Source organism: Rhinolophus ferrumequinum, chromosome X (genome assembly GCF_004115265.2).
Source record: "Rhinolophus ferrumequinum isolate MPI-CBG mRhiFer1 chromosome X, mRhiFer1_v1.p, whole genome shotgun sequence".
In the NCBI taxonomy this organism is placed as follows: Eukaryota; Metazoa; Chordata; class Mammalia; order Chiroptera; family Rhinolophidae; genus Rhinolophus; species Rhinolophus ferrumequinum.
Window position 1 is genome coordinate 81,383,082 of NC_046284.1, and position 22,763 is coordinate 81,405,844.

General features: G+C 43.8%; 1 protein-coding gene across 1 annotated transcript in view; it reads left to right on the top strand.

Moving 5' to 3' along the window:
* Positions 1 to 18,722: 18,722 nt before the first annotated feature.
* FGD1 (FYVE, RhoGEF and PH domain containing 1) overlaps positions 18,723 to 22,763 on the top strand; it is a 34,523-nt gene continuing 30,482 nt past the window's right edge. The window contains exon 1 of the mRNA XM_033103385.1: positions 18,723 to 19,833. Within this exon, the coding sequence (XP_032959276.1) occupies positions 19,527 to 19,833 (307 nt within the window). The 5' untranslated portion in view covers positions 18,723 to 19,526. The remainder of the gene's footprint in view (positions 19,834 to 22,763) is intronic.

Sequence of the window (22,763 nt, forward strand, 5' to 3'; positions counted from 1 at the left end):
TTGTTGTCCTTTCAATCTTAGTTGTGGAGGGTGCAGCTCAGCTTCAGGTCCAGTTGCCGTTGTTAGTTGCAGGGGGTACAGCCCACCACCCATTGCGGGAGTCGAACTGGCAACCCTGTGGTTGAGAGGATGCGCTCCAACCAACTGAGCCATCTGGCACCTGGCAGCTGAGCAGCAGCTCATTGACTTCATTCTGGTTGTGGAGGGCACAACTCGCTGGCCCATGTGGGAATCGAACCGGCCACCCCATTGCCCAGAGCTTGCGCTCTAACCAACTGAGCCACCCGTCCGCCCTATTTATTTTTAATGTTTTGCCAAATTTGCTGTACTTCTCTTTATACCGTATTTCCCCCAAATTAAGACCTGGTCTTATATTAATTTTTGCTCCAAAAGACACATTAGGGCTTATTTTCAGGGGATGTCTTATTTTTTTCATGTACAACAATCTACATTTATTCATGTACAACAATCTACATTGATTCATTTATTCATGTACAAAAATCTACATTTATTCAAATACAGTCATGTCATCTTCTGGAACATCGTCATAACTCTCCAAACCCCAAATTCTGGCTTGAATTTCTTGCGACTCCATTTCCTATAGAACCATTGGCCCCAATCTCTCATGTCCAGCAGTAGAGCTCTCCTTAAATGAGCACTTCTTGTCCATGTAGCCTGGTCATAGTGCACTGGCAACACAGCTGTCAGTGATTTTATCCCATGAATTCTTCACCCAAGTCACGACCTCTTGCAGGCTAGGCTTCACAAAGTTTCCACGCTGATTTCTCTCCATTCTATTTTCAGTGTAGTCATTGATTTCCATGTGCAAATGGTCCTTGAATGGCTTGTTTATTGCAATATCAAGAGTCTGGAGATAGGCAGTCATTCCTGTGGGAATCATTATTTGATCTATTCTTCTCTCTGCAGGGAAGATCTTCATGTCTTTATCGCGGTGAGTGCTGGCTGAATCCCAGACCAGCAGACCTCTTTGGCCACCTCGCAGAACAAGTGGCAGCATTAAATCGAACCACTTCCTTATAACTGCTTGTGTGCACCAGGTTTTTTCAGTTTCAAGAACATAAATGCCTGAAACGTGTTCAACCTTATCTGAGAGCTCTTAATGATGATTAGAGGTGGGGCTTTCTTTCCATCTTGACGAATTGCCAAAATACAGGTAGCAAGTGCACTTTCGTAACCAGCGGAGGGAATGTAGATTGATGAGGCACCCCTCTGATCAATTGTCGTTTGAGATCCTTGACCCATAAACACTGCAGTTTCATCCTTAGCAATCATGTTGGAGAGTTGGTATTTAGAAAAGTCAGTGCCATCAACAAAGGACTTGAATGCAAGTGCACGTTTAATAACTTCAGCATCTTGCAGCTTGAACAGTGTTGTCGATCTTACAGACAGTTCGTATCGCTGAAGGAAGACATCCAGCCAGTGTTGTGATGCTTTGAATTCTTCTGGGGATATTTCTAACTGTGGTGCCATTGCAAGGGCAAATGCTTGAATATCAGCCCTGCGCACAACCAAAGCCTTTGCTTTCCTGTCAGCAATCCATTCACAGATGATGTCTTCCAGCTCAGGAAATAATGGCTGCTGACCTGATCCACACTTGTGCTTCTTAGTATTTCCCTTGTCCACCTGTTGACTGAGGTTATCGTACTCTACTAGCCATTTTCAGACCATTCGGAGATCCAACTCCTTCTCTTTGCAGAAAGCCGCAAGATTCTTGCCCCGGGAGTCCTCCATGATTCCTTTCTTGTACTCAGTGGAATAGCTCTTTCTTTTTGCACTCACCTTGTCTGGGGTTCAAAATATTATTCCCTTTAAATCTACCATTAAATCAAGTGTTAATTGAAGACTTACGAGACAGGAGTGGCAACAAAAATGATGACACTTAAGAATAATGGTCCACACAAAAGCGACAAAAAATTGCAGGCACCAGAATTCAGAAAACGTTTATTTCACACGAGTGCGTTTAGTACGTCCGTTACAACACACGACGTATTGAATTATGAAGATTCATATTAGACACAACCACATCCGTTCATTATCATGTGCACATGTTATTTGTGCATTGTGTCTGTACTCCGATTGATCATTCAGCAATAAGTATCGAGTTCATCTGTTTACATAGGCTTTTACCTCTCATCCAGAGGTGCCCGCTTGGGTATTTACAAATAATTATAATTTATATTATTTATTTTAAGTATTAATGTCAATAATATTATTTATTTATATTTAATTATATATTAATTTTATTTTATTTTATAATTCAGTACCACATCGTGTGTTGCCACGGACGTACTAAATGCGTCCATCTGGCTGACGATCTTAACTGGGACTTATTTTTTGGGTAGGGCTTATATTACGAGCATCCTGAAAAACCATGCTAGGGTTTATTTTCTGGTTAGGACTTATTTTGTGGGAAATACAGTATGTGTATTTGTACATTTCTTTCTTTGATGAACCAGTTGAAAGTTGCAGGCTATGTAACACTTTATCCCTAAATTCTTCAGCACACACCTATTGGAATAAGGGCATTCTCCTACTTAACCTCAATACCCTTATCACACCTAAGAAAACTTAACAATAATTCGATAATAACATCAAAGACACCCTATGTTCAAATTTTCCAAGTGTGCCCAAAATGTTTTTAGACCTTCTCTTATTTTTTTTTATCCCAGGATCTAATCAAGGTTTGTGCGTTATGACTGGCTGTTGTATTGCTTTAACCTCTTTTAATCTAGAATGGTACCCCTGTATTTTTGTGTGTTTTATATTACACTGATATTTTTGACAAGTTTCTTGTAGAATGTCCCACATTCTGGATTCATCTGCTCTTTCCACATGATTAGATTCAGGTTAAATATTTTCAGCCTTAACATACATAGGGGATGTTGTTTACTTCATACTGTATCACCTCGGGAGGCACATTGACATCAGGTTGCTCCATGATAAAGGATGCTTTGTGTGTGTGCATTTTCATTTTATATAAATGATATCTCATTCTGTTTCTTACCTTTTTCATTCAGCCATGTGTTTTTAAAGTCTATCCATATTGCTATTCATACATCTAATCCATTGCTTCTAACTGCTCGTGTAACCACAGTGTGCCTTTACTATATTTTCCCTGAATATTCCTATAATAACAGGCAGCAGGATTGCCTCCAACTCCCTGATACCACAAATAATACTGTGATGAACAGCTTTGTGCATGTCCTCTTAAAGGCCTACATGAGAATTTCCTTTGGAGCATACACCCGGAAACAGAATGTTTGCATCCTAAAGTGTGCATGTACTTAGCTTGACTAAGAACACTAATATTGCTAGATGGTTCTCTGGGATGGTTACACCAGTCCGCAGTTTTAACATCAGTGTACAAGGATCCCTGTATCCCTACATCCTCATTAACACTTGACATTTTTCAGCTTTCTAGTTTTTGCCAGTCTAACAACTATCAAGTAATATTTGTTTTAGTTTGCATCTCTCTAATTACTAATGAATTTTTGAGCATCTCTTGGTACATATCTTAAACACCTCTTCTGTAAACTGCTTGCTTGTATAGTTGGCCCATTTTTTTCTGTTGGGGTTCCTCTTGCCTGTTGATTTGCTAGAGTTCCTTATATAGTCTAGCTATTACTCCCCTGTCAGTTTCAGACATTGTGAATATTCTCTCCCTCTTTTAACTTTGCCCAGAATAGCCTTCTTTGAAAAGAAATTGTTAATTTTACTGTAATCAAATTCTTCAAATTTTTGCTTTATGGTTTTTGATTTGAGGGGGTTTTATTTAAAAAGTAGTCCCCTTCACCTGGGCCAGAAAGATGTTCTCCTACTTTTTTCTATTAACTTTAGAGTTTACCTTTCACCTTTAGGTTTTAATCCATCTAGAATAGGTAGGGATGCAATTTTATTTTTTTCCATATAGTGAGCCGCATTGCCCACCATCAAATACTAAAGAGTCGTTCCTTTTTCATTGATTTGCCAGGCCATCTTTGTCATATAGTATGAAACACACACGTAGGTCTGTTTGTGTTCTTGCACTAATACCACCTTGTTTGTAATATTTTGTAATGTATCTTAACATCTGATAGAGCAAGTCCCTCCTCTAATTTTCTTTTAGGGTTGTCTTAGCTATATCTCCACATACATTTGAAAAAGTGTTCATCAAGCTCTTTAAAAATCCAACTGGAATGTTGATTAGGATTGCACTGAATTTATAGATTAATTTGGGGACATGGACATCATCAAAATATTAACTCATCTCATCCAAGGCTATGGAATATCTCATTTGTCCAGTCCACCTTCTGTCTGTGTTCTTTATTAAGAGCTTAAAGTTTCTTTTTAGAATAGTTGTGTTTCTTCTAATTTAATTCCTAATTGCTTTATAGTTTTGGTTACTATCATGAATATTTTTCAATAGATAATACACGTATTTTGAATATCAAAACTATACAAAAATTATACTTTGAAAAATATCACTCTTTTCCATTCTACCCAGTTGTCACCACACTTCCCCATAGTTACCAGTTTTATTAGTTTATTTTGTATTCTTCTAGTGTTTCTTTCTTACACAAATGGTAACATGCTATACATATTGTTACAAATGTTGCTTTTGTCATTTAATAATATTTCTTGGAAGTATTTCCATATCAGAGCATTAAAGAGCTTCTAGTACATAGAAAGTCACTTATAGAAGCAGATAGAGTACTTCCTCAAAATGTTACATTATGTGGATGTACAATATTTAATGACTGCAGTCCCTTATTGATGGGTGCTTGGGTATTACACATCATGCCATAATGAGTTAGACATTTCATTCATATGCAGATATTTTTAGAATAAATTCCAAGAATTATACTTGGAACTTTGGTGGATATTTCCAAAATTTCTGTCCATAGGTTTACCATTTTGCACTTACACACACGTGTGAGGTTGTTTCACCACAGCCTCACCAACAAAGTGTACTGTTAAAGACTTCCTCTATTTTTCTGTTAGGTTTTGGCCTTTCCTTGATTTCTAGAACCTTGTTATATAATTAGAGAAATTAGACCTTTGTGAATGATGTCATTTGTCAGTATTTTTCCCAGTGTGTCATTCTTTTGACTTTGCTAATGAATTTTTTCCAAGCAAATTTTATTTTTATGTAAACAAATTTTCCTATGTTTTCTTTTATGGATTCCTGATTTTGAGTGGTAGTTTTGCAATAGATTGCATTAATGACCCCAATTTTTCATGTGTCTCTGTATCCACACCCTTTGGTAGTGTCCTCTCACACTGACTGAATTTGGCCATGTAACGTGCTTTAACCAAAAGGAAACTTGATATAAGCAGAGATTTGGTAAAGCTCTTGCATATTCTGCTTCCTCTCTTGGATCCCTGCCCCTGCTATGAGAACATACCCAGGCTAGCCTGCGGGAGGGATGTGAGACACATGTAGAAATGAGTCTGGTCCTCCCAGCCAAGGCGTCCTATAGCAGCCAAACTCCAGCCAAGCCAAGAACTTAATGCAGACACATGAGCTAACCCACTTGAGATCAACAGAGAGCCTGATCCAGACCGTAGAACCTCCCAACTGATCCATAGACTCTAAGTTTTGGTACATAAATATTAATTTTGTTTTTTTACAGAGCATTATTATGACAATAGTCCCCCATCCCATCCATTGTTCTTCCTTTGCAGAGATATCCTGGCTGTGCTTGCTTGTTATTTTCCCATTCAAACTTGAATTCAGCTTGTCTAGTTTCAAAAAAAGGAAAAATATGGTATTTTTAATAAGCTTATGTTAAATTTATAAATTAATTTGACATCTTTATAATTTTGAGTCTTCCTATTTAAGAATGTGGGATGCCTTTCCATTTGTTCCTTCAGTGTTATAAATATTTTCTCATAAAGGTTTTGGACATCTCTTGTTAAGGTTTTTCCTAGGTAATTGCTATAGACTGAATATCTGTGTGCGCCCCCCCTCCCCTGCCCCAAATATGTATGTTATGTTAAAACCTAATTCCCAAGGTGATGGTAACTGGAGGTGGGGCCTTTGGGAGGTGATTAGGTCATAAGGGTGGATCTGTCATGAATCAGATTAGTGCCCTTGTACGTAGAAAAGGCTCAGAGAGCTCGCTTGCCCCTTCCACCAAGTGAAGCCAGAAGATGGCCATCTTTGAACCAGGAAGCAGGCTCTCAACAGACACAGAGTCTGCACATGCGTTGGTCTTGGAATTCTCAGCCTTTAGAGCTGTGAGAAATAAATTTCCGCTGTTTGTAAGCCACCCGGTCTATGGTGTTCTGTTATAGCAGTCCCAACAGACTAAGACAGTATTTTATCTTTTCTGTTGCTCTAATAAATGGAACCTTCTCCTCTATGATTTCTATATCTTAATTTTATATACTACTACCTTACTGAATTATCTTGTTTGGAGTAGTTTCTCAGTTGGTTTGCTTGGATTTTCTGGCTATACATCTTAACTATAAATAATGATAGCTTTACGTCCTCTATTCCAATTGTATACTTCTGATTTCTTTCTCTTTTCTAACTACAATGCTTCCTACCTCCAATACAATGTTAAATTGTAGTGGAGAGAATACATACCCTTACCTGGTTTCTGATTTTAGCACATTAACACTGCTAGTGTTTCCTGGTTGAGTAAAATGCTGGATTGCTAGATTTTGAAGCATATGAAAACATGCGCACGCAGACACCGCTCACACACACACACACACACACAAACACACAATTACTCATATATCAAGGGAGAAACCATATATACCTCTTTTATTGAATGTTGCTATAAACAATGGATGTTAAATTTTGTCAAAGATTCTTTGGTATCTCTGAAAAAATTATTTTTCTCGTTAGATTTAATGTTCCATTGTATTAATGGATTTCCTAATTTTGAATAATCCTTGCATTCTTGGAATAAATGCCATACAGTTGTGGATTCTGTTTGCTAATATTTTATGTAGGACTTTGCATTGATATTCGTAAGTAAAGATTGGTCTACATAATTTTCTTTTTTTTAATTTTTTATTGGGGAATATTGGGGAACAGTGTGTTTCTCCAGGGCCCATCAGCTCCAAGTCATTGTCCTTCAATCTAGTTGTGGAGGGCGCAGCTCAGCTCCGAGTCCAGTCGCTGTTTTCAATCTTTAGTTGCAGGGGGCGCAGCCCACCATCCCATGTGGGAATTGAACCAGCAACCTTGTTGAGAGCTCGTGCTCTAACCAACTGAGCCATTCAGCCGCCCCTTTGGCAGCTCATTGTCTCCAATCTACCATGTTTCCTTGAAAATATGACTGGGTCTTATATTAATTTTTGCTCCAAAAGACACATTAGGGCATTTTTTCAGGGGATGTCTTATTTTTTCATGTACAACAATCTACATTTACTCAAATACAGTCATGTCATCTTCTTCTGGAACATCATCATAACGTACTAAATGTGTCCCTCTGGCTGATAACCTTACCTGGGGCTTATTTTCGGGGTTGGTCTTATTTTTGGGGAAACACGGTAGTTGTGGAGGGTGCAGCTCACTGGCCCATGTGGGAATCGAACCGGCAACCCTGTTGTTCAGAGCTTGTACTCTAACCAACTGAACCATCCAACCGCCCCCATAATTTTCTTTTTATTCTGGAATCTTTGTCAGATCTCAGTGTCAATGTTATACTCATTTCATAAAAAGAATTTCAAAGTGTTTGTTCTTTATCTAGGCTCAGGAAAATAAAAATAGCATTTGAATTATCTGCTTTTTGGTGTTAGTATACTTCTGCCTGTGAAAGCATTAGAGTCTGGTACTTTGGGGGAAAGTAGATCTTTATAACTTTCTCTATTTCTTCCTTGGAAATTGGTCTATATAGACTTTTCTCTTTTAGAGTCAGTTTTGGTAAATTACACTTTCCTAGGATGTTTCCCATTTCTTCCAGGTCTTTAAAACAATTTGCATAGAGTTGTATGAGGAAGTATTTTATGATGTTTAAAATGTCCTCTTACGGCCGGCCCGGTGGCTCAGGCGGTTGGAGCTCCATGCTCCTAACGCCGAATACTGCCGGTTCGATTCCCACATGGGCCAGTGGGCTCTCAACCACAGGGTTGCTGGTTTGACTCCTCGACTCCCGCAAGGGATGGTGGGCTGCGTCCCAAGATTGAACACAGCACCTTGAGCTGAGCTGCCTCTGAGCTCCCAGATGGCTCAGTTGGTTGGAGCGCGTCCTCTCAACCACAAGGCTGCCAGTTCAACTCCCACAAGGAATGGTGGGCTGCGCCCCCTGCCACTAACACCGGCAACTGGACCTGGAGCTGAGCTGCGCCCTCCACAACTAAGATTGAAAGGACAATAGCTTGACTTGGAAAAAGTCCTGGAAATACACACTGTCCCCCAATAAAGTCCTGTTTCCCTTCCATAAATAAATAAATAATAAAAATAATAAAATGTCCTCTTACTATGGCTCTATCCAACTTTTCATTTCCTAATTTGCATGTTTTGCTTTCTCATTTTCTTGATTACTTAATGGATTATATAGTTCTTTTTTGATAGAATCGGCTTACCTATTTGTTAGTTCTACTGTTATCTGTCTTCTATCTTCTATAAAAGTTCTATCTTGAACTTTTCTCTTTGTTTATTTTTTCCTTCTGTTCCCCTTAAATATATTTTGTTTTCCTTTCTCTAACTTTTTGAGTCAGATGCTTATTCACTTAATTTTTCCCTGATTTTTAATATAGGTATTTTAAGGCTATGAACTTTCCTCTGACCACTGCTTTAACTGTAGCCATAGATTCTGATACGTGGTGTTTTCATTATCATTATTGTCTAGAAATTGAACAATTTGGGTTTGGGTTTCCCCTTTGACCCAAGAGTTGTTTGATAGAGAGTTTATAACATACTCAGATAGAAGATCCACTTTACATTGATTTCTAGTTTCATCCAGCTATGATCAGAGGATATTGTATTAGTTCTACTTTTTGGAATTTACTGAGATTTTCCTCTTGACCTAATATTGATTTTGTTGTTTAGGTTTTTAATATTCTTACCAGTTTATTTTTTTTTGGGGGGGTTGTTTTTGTTTTTGTTTTGTTGTTGTTGTTGTTCATTTGACCTGTCCTGGAATGAGAAAGGCAAATTAAATTTCTCCTGTTTTTAGTATGTTTCAATCTATTTTCTATTTCTCCATGTATCTCATAACATTTCAGCTTTGTGAATGTTGCTGTTATTTGGTACAAAAATAGACATAACTTTATATTTTCATTTTGAATCGTGGCCTGTTTTGTTGTGATTAATGGGGGTTTTTTTTTGTAATAAGCTTTTTACTCTGTATAAAATGTACTGTAAGGTTTGAGTATGTAACCTTCACCAAGTTAAGAAGTTTTCCTTCTATTCTTAGTATGTTAAGAGTTTTCATCATAAGTAGGCATGTAATGTACTTTTTCTACATTAATTGAGATAATCATGATTATTCTCCTCTAATGTATTACTGTGATAAATTACATTGATTACTTTGATAGGTTTTCTGAGGTTGAACGAATTCTTGCATTCTTGCAATAAACTCCACTTGATTATGATGTATTTTTTAAAATACTGTTGGATTCAATTAGCTAATACTTTATTTCAGATTTATGCATTTATATTAGTAAGTGAAATAAGCCTATGATTTTCTTTTCTTTCATTGTTCTTACCTGGTTTTAGAATCAAGATTTCAAGATTGTACTAGACTAATAAAATGAGCTGAGCAGCTTTCTCTCTTTTTCTATTTTCTGCAATAACTTGTATAAGAAGCAAAGTAACTCTTTGTCCAGTTCCTAACAGTCATGTTTCTGGCTTGAGTTCCTGGTGGTGCCTTCACAGAGAGGGGAGTGCTGGAGGAGCAGCATGTCTGTCATTTGGGGGTCAGAGGGAATTTGGCTACCTTTGCACTTCCAACAGAGCAATGGCTATTTGTGATTCTGTGTTGTTTGGGTATTTGTGATTGTCTATGAAAGTGCACACTTCTATAAATATGTGTGTTTATACATGAGGTTCTTGTGTGTTTCTGTTTATACGAAAAGAGACTGAAAAAAACAGTTTTCCAAAGGGAAATTAACTGGATGATTCTCTGTGTAGCTATTTTTCTGTATCTGTTTGCATGAGTCCCTGAGCTGTGAGGGGGTAATTCCGTGGGTCTCTCAATGTCTCTGTGTATGTCTGTATCTCTGCCAGTGGGTGATTCGTTCTGTGTACTTTTCCATGTCTCACAGTATCTGTTAACTGTGAGGATTCGTGATTCTCTGTGTATTTTTATGCCTCTGCAAATGTCTGCTTTTCTAAGGGCAGAGGATTCTGTATGCATCTCTGTGTTTCACTGTAGAAATATATGCATAGAGTGCACATGCTACGTGGCAAGTTCAGACTCTCCAAGTCTGGAAGAAACATTACAACAGGAAATGCTCTGGATTCCAGCTTCCGGATGGAATTTCACTCAGAAAAATACCCCTTCCTGGTCCTCCCAATAACTGCAGCATTCTTTGTCTTTCTTCAGGAGGTTGAGTTGAGGGGGTTTATGCTAACCTTGACCTCAGAGGCCACATCTTTTAGGAGGATTTTGGCAGAGCCATGAAATTCCACACCCTGCCACTCGCCTCTTGCCAGGCCCACTTCTTCCTCCTAAACCCTTTTATAGCTCCACATTATCTACTAGACTAATTCTAATCTAAATTGTCCAGAGAGGCCAGAGGAAGACACAGGGAGTTGAGGACAGAGAAACAGAATAGGATTTTTAAAGGAAATGCATAAATAAAGATAGCTATGGGAACAGAGGAACAGATAGAAAAATGAGAACAGGAGATAAAGAAACAGCGACCAAGAAATAGGGCCTGAAATTGGGAGCAGATAGTCAGAAATGAGGATAAAGAAACAAAGAAGGATGGGGACAGAGAACTATACAGACAGATGGAGTGGGCAGCGTGGAGAACGAGGGACTGACAGAAATAAGGTAAGGATGTAGGGAGGGAGAGAGAGAGATTGGGGTCAGAGGGGTAGCTGCATAAAAGATGAGGACAGAGAGACATAGACGTGATAACAACTGGGTAGATAGGGAGGGAGTGACTGGGATTAGGCAGACAAAGAGAAACAGATGATGATGAAGATGAGGAGGAAGAGGCAGGTAGTGTAGAAACTAACATTTCTGAGTGTTTGTTATATCTGAGGCATGGTTCCATGAGCTGTACATGTGTTAGTTCATTTTATGCTCATATGTAGTGATACTGTAAGGTACTGTTATCAGCGCTATTCTACAGATGAGGACACTGAGGCACGGGAAGGCAGTGGCACAACTAGGATTGAGATCCAAACCATCTAGCGCCAGCGGCCATACTCTTGCCTACTGAGTTGGTGATAGAGATAGAGACAGAGGGACAGGGAGCTGGGGACAAGATAGCAAACAGATGAAACACAGAAGGACAGAGAGATGGAGACAAGAGACAGGCACATGAGGAGAGTGACCCAACAAGATGGTAACAAAGATAGAAAAAGGGTGATAGAGAAAGCCGAAAATCAAGTAGGGAAAGGGGGGCAAGAAAACCAACAAAGATGTGTATATTCGAGAGAAAGGCAGAGACAGAGACAAAGAATGTAAATGTTAGGGGAGGGAGCAGATGAAGACAGAAATTGGAACAGAAAGGTGAGGACAGAGAAAGATAGGTAGGGAACACAGGCACATGAATGCTGCAACACAAATAGAAAGATGAATGACAACTAGGAGACAGCTAGAGATAAGATAAGTAGGGATAGAGTGATGGAGACAAAAGGGCAGACAGAAAAGATGCCAGAGCCAAAGAAAACTGAAAGAGAGACAGAAAAGACAGAAATTCTGGAACACATGGTCAAAAACAGATGAGGTAGAGTAATGTGGTATTATATATGTGAGGGCAGAGACACAGAGCACGATGAGATCCATAAGTTAGATGGAGACAGGTGACCCCCCAATATAGGCAACGTAGTGAGAGTGAAAGCAAGAGCAAGAAGGGGAGAGAGATTGAGAGAAAATATTAGAGACAGGAAAAGAGAAGCCACCAGAAAGAGAAAGACAAGAGAAAGCAAAATGGAGACAAGAGATGGATGGATATCTGAGAGGTGGTGACAGTGATGGTGAACTGGGGTGGGGGGTGGGGGGGACAGACAGCAAAAAAAATAAATAAATAAATAAGAGCAATAGAGACAAAAGAAGGAGTCATTTTGATACACCAAGGTTGCACTGGGTTGTGTGGTGCCCCCTAGACGATGAGCTCAGGAAGGCAGGACCTGGGCCTTTGTTGTTCACTGCTGTATCCTATACCAACAATGTAGTCCCAGTCACGTCGGAGGGCTATCATTTATTAAACATTAGGTACCGGAGACTGTGCATGCATCGCATGGATTATATCATTGATTCCTCACACCTCTGATCTAGTAGGTATTATTAGTATCATTTCCAGTTTACAGACGGGGAAACTGAGGCTCCACATGATGAGAAACTTGCCCAAGGTCACACAGAAGACCTACGAGTGAAGACTCAGCCTGGACCAATGGTGAGAGTATATCATGAATCAAGGATGAGGATGAATCCTGTTCTGTCTGTGCGCTCGAGGCACAAAATACCAAATTCCAGTCTGCCTGACTCCCAGGCCTACATATTTGACCACCATCCCACATTGTTCCAGTGAAAGTTTGCTGACAGACCGATGGAGGACTGCTGAGCCAAGGTAAGTGTGTCCTGACTCCTTACCCTCTGGAGCTCCCTCTATCTGGTGAAGGAAGCTGACCTGGCTAGCTCAGAGAGACTGGGAAAAGTCCAGTGAGTGGCAGGAATAAAGCCCTGTGGGAGAACCTTGGCCTAGGAAAATCAGAATGTTTCCCGGAGGAGGAGGTAGTTCAAAGAAGCCAGAGGCAGATTTCCGTAGAAGTCAATGAAGCTTCAGGGGCCCTCATTTGCACAGGTTCCTTCCAAGGCCTGGTTAATGAACAGTAAAAAATCAAAGAGTACTGAAGATTTGTCACTCTACGAGAAAATTGAATTGCCCTGAAATCTTACAGCTCCTATATGAAATTTAACAAATTTTCTCAAATTAGACAACAGTCCCAAAAATGTACATTACTGTGAAGCTGAATCTTTATTCTACACTATTGATTAAAAAACAAGTTTCTATCAGCCATGCTATTAAGAAAGACTAATATTTCTATTCTCTCTATAGAAAATGACCTTACCTCATGCTTCAGGGACAAAATAGAAGCCATCATGCATTGAGAATTGTTACAGGGCCCCCATCTTCCTACCACTAGGTCTCTAAACCTCCCAGTATCTGCATTCGTCCTTGCCTCATTCCTTCCTGTTACACTGAGGGCCCTGAGGACCTCTCCTCCTCTTGGAGGCCCAGTGGCCCCAGGTCCCAGCCCCTCCTTTCGCTTGCATTATTCCCTTTCTCTTCTGTGTCTTTATCCTCTCCCTTTCTACCCAATCGTTCTCAGCAGCAAACAAGCATAGTCTAGTATCTGCCATCTTTAAAAAAAAAATCGTTCTTTGACCCTCCTCTCACCATCACCTTATCTCTCTGAGTTCTGTGCCCATTTATGGCCAAGTTTCTCGAGGGAATTGCCTACACACCTAGCTGCACTTCAGTGGGATGGGGGGAGGTGTTCTGTTTCCTCGGACTTCAGAAAAGGTCTTGTAATAAGCTACACTTCCACCAGCACCCTATCCAATTACTCCTGTTTTTAAAATTAATTTTACTTCTTTTTCATGAGATACTTTGTAAATTTTAGGGTATACATATAGGTAGAGTTTGAATAAATAATCAAACAAGTAATCTGTGTACCCATCAGCCAGCTGCCAAAACCAATCATTTATGAATGGCAAAACCCCCTGGGTAGCCGTCACCAGTCACATCTCCTTTCCTTCCCTGAGATAACAACTGTCCTGAGTTTTTCATTTGTCATTCCTTGCTTTTTCTCTATGGTTTTACAGCATATGACCATCTCCATATATTGTGTAATTTTGCATGTTTTTCAACTTTATATAAACATTCTCTCATGACTTTTTTGAATCAGCATTACATTTCCTGAGTTTCATCCATGTTGATACATGTAGCTAGAGTTCATTCATATATTATTTTCATATAGTATTCCATTGTATAAATATGTCTCAATTTATTCATCCCATACTCGTTTCCATTTCTTGCTGTTACAAACAGGCTTTAGTGAACATTCTTATAGTGTCTCCCTGTACACTATGCAAGGATTTCTCTAGGGGAGCAATTATCAGATGTCTTGGTCTCAGGACTTCCTTTAAAGACATTCTTAAAAATCATTGCAGACCCCAAAGAGCTTTGGTGCATGTGGATTATATCAATTGATACTTGCTCTATCAGAAATAAAAACTGAGAAAGCTTTCATATATTAACTTTAAAATAACAATAATAAACTCATTACATTGAACACAAATAACATTTTTTATGAGAAACAACTATATTTTCCAAAAGAAAAAGAATTTAGTGAGAAGAATGGTGGCGTTTTACATTTTTGCAAATCTCTACTGTCTGCTTAATAGAAGACAGCTGGATTCTCATATCTGCTTCTGCATTCAATCTGTTGTGATATCACATGTTATGTAGCCTCTGGAAAACTCCACTCTACATTCTTGAGAGAATGAGAGTAAAAGAAGCAAATAACATCTTACTAGTATTATGGTTTTGGCTCCCCACCCCACCCCGAGGGTCCCCAGACCACACTGTGAGAACCACGGCTCTGGTATATACCTATAATTGCTGAGTCATAGAGTGTGTACATCATTCAACTTTACTAGAAAATGTCCAACTTTTTCTAGAGTGGTTGTATCAATTTACACTCCCACCAATAGTGTATCCATTCACTCTTCATTCATTCTGGTGTATGCTCTCACCACTCCTCCAAAACTACTTCTATCAAAGTCACTACCAATATCCATATTGCCATATACAATGGACCCTTTTAAATCCTCATCTTAGTTGACTTCTCAGCACTCTTGAAACATCACCAACACACCCCCAATATGTTCTTATCTCCTCACCTCGTTCTCAGCCTCTTTGGCACCTCCTGCTCCTTCACCCAACCTCTAAAGTTTGTGTTCTTTGGAGCTCAGTCAAGGATTCTCTTCTGTTCTCTTTGCTCTGTTTCAGATTGACCTCTTCTCTCATGGCTTCTAATGCCATCTCTATGCTGACAACTCTCATGTCTATCTGAAACCCATACCTCTCCCCTAGGATGTGACTTCTCCACTTGGCTATCTTAATGGCATGTAGAACTAAACTCTTGATCTTCCTCTGAAAACCTGTTCCTCTTCTGTCTTCCTCATCTCAATGAATGACCTGGCTCCACATCATCAGAATCCTGGGAGGCATCCTTGATTCCTCCCTCTCCCTTCCACCCCCATGCCACCAAGCCCTTTCAATTCTAAATATCTCTCAAATCTGTCTACCTCTCTCCATCTCCACCACCACCACCTTAGTCCACTCACCATCACCTCTGATCGCATGCAGTAGGCTCCTGATCTTGTCCACCTCCAGTTCAATCCATAGCAGCCAAAGTAATCTTCTTCAAACAATGAGTATACCCTATCAATCCCAAGTTTAATCCCTTTCAATGTAGTGTATTTCAGCATTTGGGGGATGTGAAGTATCTATAAAAGAGATACTATTTCATCATGATCGAACTGAAACAAAAGTTTCAAACTGTAACTTTTATATGTGATACAAACTTTTATATGTGATACAAACTGAAACAAAAGTTTCATGAAACATACTTACCCTTCCTACTTGAGCCTGTGATACATTCTGATATTTTCTATTCTTTTCTGAAATTGATTTCAGTACTTTCTGCAGTTTGATACCCATTTAACAGCAATGCTTCAATATCTGTTGCTCATAGAATCAGACTCATTCCCCTTACCATGGCCTATAAAGCCCTACATAAGCTGACACCTGCCTACCTCTTCGGCCTTGTATTCCACCCCTCTTGCCCTCGGTTCACTATGCTCCAACCACAGTGGCCTTCCTGAGGTTCATAAGTATACCATTTCTCTTTCTTCCCAGAGCTTTCCCACTTGCTGTGTCCTCTGCCTGGAACACTTTTTTTTTTTAATTTTTTTGTTATTGGGGAACAGTGTGTTTCTCCAGGGCCCCTCAGCTCCAAGTAGTTCTCCTTCAATCTAGTTGTGGAGGGCGCAGCTCAGCTCCAAGTCCAGTCGCCATTTTCAATCTTCAGTTGCAGGGGGCGCAGCCCACCATCCCATGCGGGAATTGAACCGGCAACCTTGTTGAGAGCTCGTGCTCTAACCAACTGAGCCATCCATCCACCCCTCCGGAGGCTCAGCGGCAGCTCTTAGTCTTCAATCTAGCTGTGGAGGGCGCAGCTCACCATCCCATGTGGGAATTGAACCGGCAACCCTGTTGTTCAGAGCTTGCGCTCTAACCAACTGAGCCATCTGGCGGCCCCTACCTGGAACACATTTGCCTCCACTCATCATCTGCTCACTTCCATTCCTTCATGTCTCAGCTTAAGTGTCAGGCCCTTGCCTGACCCCTGCCTCAAGCTAAGGTGTCCCCACCTATCTCTTATTCTCTTTCCTATCACCCTTTTCTCTCCTTTTATAGCCTTATCACAATTTGTAATTATGTGTGTTTACATCATGGTCCTTTCCAGCACCAGACTGGACACTCTGAGAACTGAGTTTGTTCACCAGTCTCATTTGTGTCTGTCTTACTCACTACTGCTTCATACAGTTCCTGGGCCATAGTGTGTGCTCCAAAGACATTCATCCAATGAGTGGAAAGCTGAAGAACAAATGAAGTGGAGTTGGGGAGATGTGGAGAGTTTCATAGAGGCAACAGCATATGCAAAGACTCGGAGGCTACAGAGACTAAGGAATGGTCTAAGAATTTCAGCTTTGCCTCGCATGGAGTCTGGACAGGCTAGCAGGGGCCAGATCATGCAGGGCCCAGCTTAACCTTCCCTCTTGAGGAAGGTAGGTTTTCTTTTGAGCCAATGGGGATTTATTGAAGGGTTCTAAACATGAGAGTGATATGATTTCATTTACCTTTTCAACATATGCTGCCTACTGTGTAGAGAATAGATTCCAGGGAACAAGACTGAAACGGGAAGGTTGTGACACCATTGCAGGTTAGAAATGATGCTTAGCTAGACTAGGGAGGTGGCAGCAGAAATGAAGAGACTACATACATAAATTTGAGAGATTTTCAGCAGGTGAAAATGACAGGACTTGGTGATTGCATGGGGGTGGAACAGACAGAAGAGTCGGGTGTAGCTCAGGTTTCAGCTTTGACTGGAGTCAGTCACTAAGGTAAAGTACAAAGAAGGGCAAACAGGTTGAGAGGAGGATCCCTTGAGTTGGGGAGAAGCTTAGGTTTTGGGTGTCTCTGGGGTATTCAGGTACAGCTGTCTAGTAACCAGTTGAATACATAGGTAAGGAGAAATACCTGGGCTTGAGATTATCAATTTGGAAGTCATCAGCAAGGAGATGATCATTGAAGCCATGGGAGCAAATGTGATAATCGAAGGAAAGAGAGTAGAGCAAGAAGACAAGAGAACTCAGGCCAAAGCCCTAAAGAGCACCAACATTTAAGGATTGGACAAAGAAGAGCGTGGATAGTAAAAAGAAATTACCAAGGAAGTAGGAGAAAAATGAGAGTGCGGTGTCATGGAAGTGGCCTAAGGAGGAGGGAATGGTCACCAGTGTCAAATGCTACCAAGAAGTCAAGTAGGAATACCACTGAAAAGTTTTGGTTGGATTTAGTGACACAGACCATGGTGGACCTTGATGAGAGAGCAATATCAGGCAAGTAGTGGAGGCAGATTGCAGTGGGTTGAAAGACAAGTGGGAAGTGGGAAAATTGGGACAGTTAAGTGTAGGCGACTCTTTTGAGAAGTTTATAGAGAAGACAGGAGGGTGGTTGGAGAGGGAGACTCTTTGGTAACTGTTGATCTGCAGGTTTGGTGGGAAGAAGTCAAGAACTTCCTTTTTGGTGACTTCTGTTTCCTCTGTGAACTAAGAGGTTGGGTCATCTGCTGAGGGTTACGGGGCATGTGGAGAAGTACGGCTTTTGACGAGATGGGAGGTTTGAAATGGATGCCGTGGAATATGGGAGAGAGAGCTGCCTAGGGGCACACAGTAATGTTGTCAGCACTGAGGGTCTGGTAGAAGCTGGAAACCATGAGTTTATAGTGCCACAAATCTGTGAGGTTGGACCGTTTTCTCCAATAGTGTTTAGTTGCCTGGGCGCAGGCATGGAAAAGGCGGACAGTTGGACTGACAGTTGCCTGGGATGTTGCCAGGCACATGCGACAATCCTGGGAACTGAGGCTATTGGCAAGAGAATGGTGAAGTAAAAGAACATGAGGTCTGGTCCGAGCAGAGTGAAGAGGATCAAAGACAAGTCCTCTATGAGCCAAGCCCTAGGGAAACTGGAACATGTGGAAAGGCTTCTGGGAAAGAGACTGAAGGACAAGTGGAGGGAGGAAGACCTGAGGTGGGACACAAAGGCAGGTTTGAGGGATTGAACCCTAAGACTTGACTGTGTGGGACCAGGAAGGGATGGGGAAAGCAGGCTGAGGGGGAATATTCAAGGGGGAGGAGGGCTTTGAGGGCAGTAGCTGGGAGAAGTGAGGCGGGACCGAGTGAGGGGGCGTGGCCAAGCGCCAATCCCGGGCGAGGGGGCGGGGCCCGGATAACTGGGTCCCAGCGCCGCTGTGCCTGCGGCTGCCTCAGCGAAGGCTCCCGCCTCCCCACCCCCCTTCCCGGGGCTCCTTCCCGCCCGCCGCCGTGGAGACCCAGACCGAGGGTGAGGAGGACGGTGGAGCCGGGCCGAGACCGCTCCCCTGACCCCGCCGCTGGAGCATCGTCCGGAGGGATTGGCCCAGGGCGAGACCCGCAGCCCAAGCGCGGCGCGCACACGCGCGCCCCGCGCCACCGCCGTCCTCTCCTTCCACCCTCCCTCCCTCCCCTCCCTTGACCTCCCCTCCGCCCCCCAGCCTCCGCTGCGGCTGGAGGAAGAACGCTTTCCGACCAGCTAGGGGAGCCCGTATCGTTTCCCATTCGAGGAAAAAGAAGAGACCCCGCGCTCGGAACAGACCGGCCGCTCGCCCCGGGGCCTCGGAAGTGGCTCGCCGCCTGCGGGAGAGCCCGCGCCCAGCTCAGCCTCCCGAACCTCACCCGGCCGCTGCGGCGTAGACAGCGCTCCCCAGCGGGCCCCCGGCCCCGCCAAGCCCACTCCCCGCGCGGGGCCCGGGCCGGCGATGCCTGGCACGGCAGCGGCGGTGGCCACGGCTGCTGCTGGTGCTGCCACTGCTGCCACGGCTGCTGGCCCGGGCCCGGGCCGGGGGCTCCAGGCTCCGCAGTGGGGCTGAGCCCGCAGCCCCGCCCCCCGAGCCTGAAGCCGCTTCTCCGCGGGGCGCCGGGCCTCCTCCGCCCGCGCCTCCGCCCCAGGAGCTGGAGCCAAGCGGGGAGCCCGGGCCCCGCGCCCAGGCCCGGACCATGCATGGCCACCGAGTCCCGGGGGGCGCCGGGCCTTCTGAACCTGAACACCCGAGCGCGAACCCCCCCGGCGCCGCTCCACCGGCCTATGCTGACTCGGACCCTGGAGTCTTGGATCCCGGACTGTGGGTGCCCAGGGGCTCAGGCTCGGCTCTCGGCGGCCCCCTGGATCCCCAGCTTTCTGGACCCTCAGACGCCATCCTGGGCGCTGCTCCAGGCCCGCGGGTCTTGCCCTGTGGCCCCAGTCCACAGCACCACCGGGCCCTGCGCTTCTCCTACCACCTGGAGGGCTCGCAGCCCCGGCCTGGTAAGTGATCTAGAGAGCATGGGAGCCCGGCCACGGGCCTGGTACTGGGAGGGGGTTCTTTTTCTCCGGCTCTCTAAGCTCCACCTCGGGGCTGGTCGCTCACCCCAGCCCTTGGAGTCTTCTCAGCCCCCAACCCCTTCTCTCCCTCCTCGACCTTCGTCCAGTCCTTTCAACCTCTGTCCCCCGACTCCTCTCTGTCCCTTTTGCCCCCTCAACCCCCGTCTCTTCTGTCTGCTGAGGCTAATGGGAGAAGGAGCACTCCAAGAAAAAGAGGCAGGATTGCAAGGCAGTAGAGGGGACTTGGTTGAGGAACTGGGGTTTATTTGGGAGAATAGGAGAAAAGGAGCCTCCCATTTGCCAAGCGCCTACCTTGTGCCAGGCGCTGGGCTGGGTACTTTATGTGGATTCTCATTTCATTTTCAGGAGCCCCCTGTAAAGTGTAATTAGCCCTGTTTCGTAGGGGAGGAAACTGAGGCTCAGAGAAGTTAAGTCACTTGCCCAAGGTCACACGGCTAATATGGAGCCAGGATTCAAAACCAGATCTATTTGAGTCCGAAGTCTGTGGTCTTTCTGCTCCCCCCAAACTGAGGTTGGAGACCATGAAAGTAATGCCAAGCCTTCTGCTTATGTGATTTTCTCCTGTACTGTTCAGCAGCTCTGGAGTATGAGTGGAAAAAAAAAGGGATGGTGGATTGATCCAAGGTTGGGGTTTTGCCAGGTGTGTGTGGCGGGAGGACAAGGGAAGGAGGGAATAGAAGGTGCTGATGAGAGAGATAGGTGGAAGAGGTGGGCCTCGGGGTCAAGCTGGAGGGGAGGCCTGGAGGGGCTAGTGGGTAGGGAGACAGCAGAAAGGTCAGGGAGAGTTGCAGGGCTACAAGGTTGTTTCTGAGGAGAAATCAGGATACTTGAACTTGGATTTGCAGAGGTGGAGCAGCTCTAGGTCAGGCTACAGACCACTGACTGCAGAGGCCTTTGCACTGCATAGACTTGAGTGTCTGAGGAGTCCAGCAGGGCCTCCCCCATCGGGGGACATCCCCATGTGGACCTGAGCTCAGGAGCCATAGAGAAAAAGCAGTGCATATCTGTTCTGCCTTCCACTGGGCAACACTGATCAAGCTGTTGCCCGTCCCTGGCCTCCACAGGTCTTTGGGACTGTGGCTCAGCACCAGGCAGCGGTTGTGAAACATAAAGTGCAGGCGAGATGGACCTCTTGCTGCTGTTATGACCTTGGGCTAATCATGGAACCTATGGGAGTTTTCAGGGTCTCCTGCCGCCCCGCCCAGTGGGCTGGAGATATCCAGCTGACAACAGGCCTTTAACCTCCTGCCCTACCTGTTACGCCTGCTGACTTTCCAAACTCCCCCTGACAGACACTGTGTGGAGCAGACTACTCACCCATTTTACTACAGCAACTTCTTTCAGATCCCAAAACGTGCCACAAGTACTCCCACCTCCGGGCCTTTGCATCTGCTTTTCCCTCTGCCTGGCTGCTCTTCCCCCTGCTGTCCACCTGGCTTGTTCCTCATCTTTTAGGTCTCAGCTCAGAGGAGATACCCTGAGACACCTTCCCTGACCACTTTAGGTAGGGCTACTTGTGAGTCTCCACTGCAGTTGCCGGTATACTTCCATCCTTGTACTTAGTACAGTCTGCAGTGATCTCATTGTATGTGTGTACTTGTTTATTGCCCGTCTCCCTCCACTAGAAAGTGAGCTCCATGAGGTTTTGTTCATTCTTGTATCCCCAATGACTAGTGCAGTGCCTGGCACACAGTAGGTGCTCAATAAATCCATGTTGAACAAATGCCTGAACAGATTTGAAGGAAGCACATACAAGGCCCTCAGTAACTGTCATCTAAGAGTAGGACTACTGAACTCCTGCCCTCCAGATACTCTTGGTCTGGAAGTCAGCAGCTGGGCAGCATCTAGATGGCTGGTCCCTGGCCTCTGATCAATACACAGTAGCGATTCCGAGTTGCCTTCCCACCCCACCAGTCCTTCCAAATTACCAATCACAATGCCCATCCTGAACCATTCCCCTCCTCCTCAAAAAAGGTCACAGGATCCTTTTCCCAGTGAAGTCCCTGCCTCTGTAATTGGTGGGTATCTTTTTTGTTTGTTTGTTTTATACCTCCAAGATGAGGATTGGGACTAAGGCGGGTGTCAGGGAAGGACCTGGCCTCCCATCCAACCATTCCTAACTGACTACACTGTGTGACCTGGGTGAGCGACTTCCCTTGTCTGAGCCTCAATTTCCTCATCTAGAGAATGCCATGAGGAATCTATGAGGTACTGGTTGTAAAGCCTGCAGAATGAAATAAAATTGTTTTAAAAAATAAGAGAAAAACCTTCTGAAGAGGAGGTGGAGGAATTACTCAGGCCCTGGTAAGGCGGGCACCAGGCCATGTGATTCACAGCAGCATGGGGTGTGAGAGACCCGCCTCCCCCAACTGCCCAGCCAGCCCAGGGGTAGGCACAAGTGACTTGTTTCTCTCTCCACAGGACTCGCCTATAATTGGCCTAAAGAGGGCAGGGTTCGTGGTTGTAGGGTGTGTGTGTGTGTGTGTGTGTGTGCGCGCGTGTGTGTGTGTGTGTGTGTGTGTGTGTGTGTGAGAGAGAGAGAGAGAGAGAGAGAGAGAGACCTGAGCTTCAATTGAAGGGTTGAAACATTTTAGTCCACGTGTTAAGATTTCTGTGTGCCTGCTGACTTCCTCACTCAGACTGCTGGGGCCTTTATTGAATCACCATCCTTAGGGCCCAGTGGCCCATCCTGAAGGGGGACTTTTTAAAGTAATATTTATATTTATATCTTATCCATGTGAAGAGCCTTGAATTGCTTCAAAGTGCTTTCTCTTTTAGTTATCCTGATTCTTGTTGGGGGGCGGGCTCGTTGTTATGCCCATTTCCCAGATTGATAAAACCTACGGCCTCAT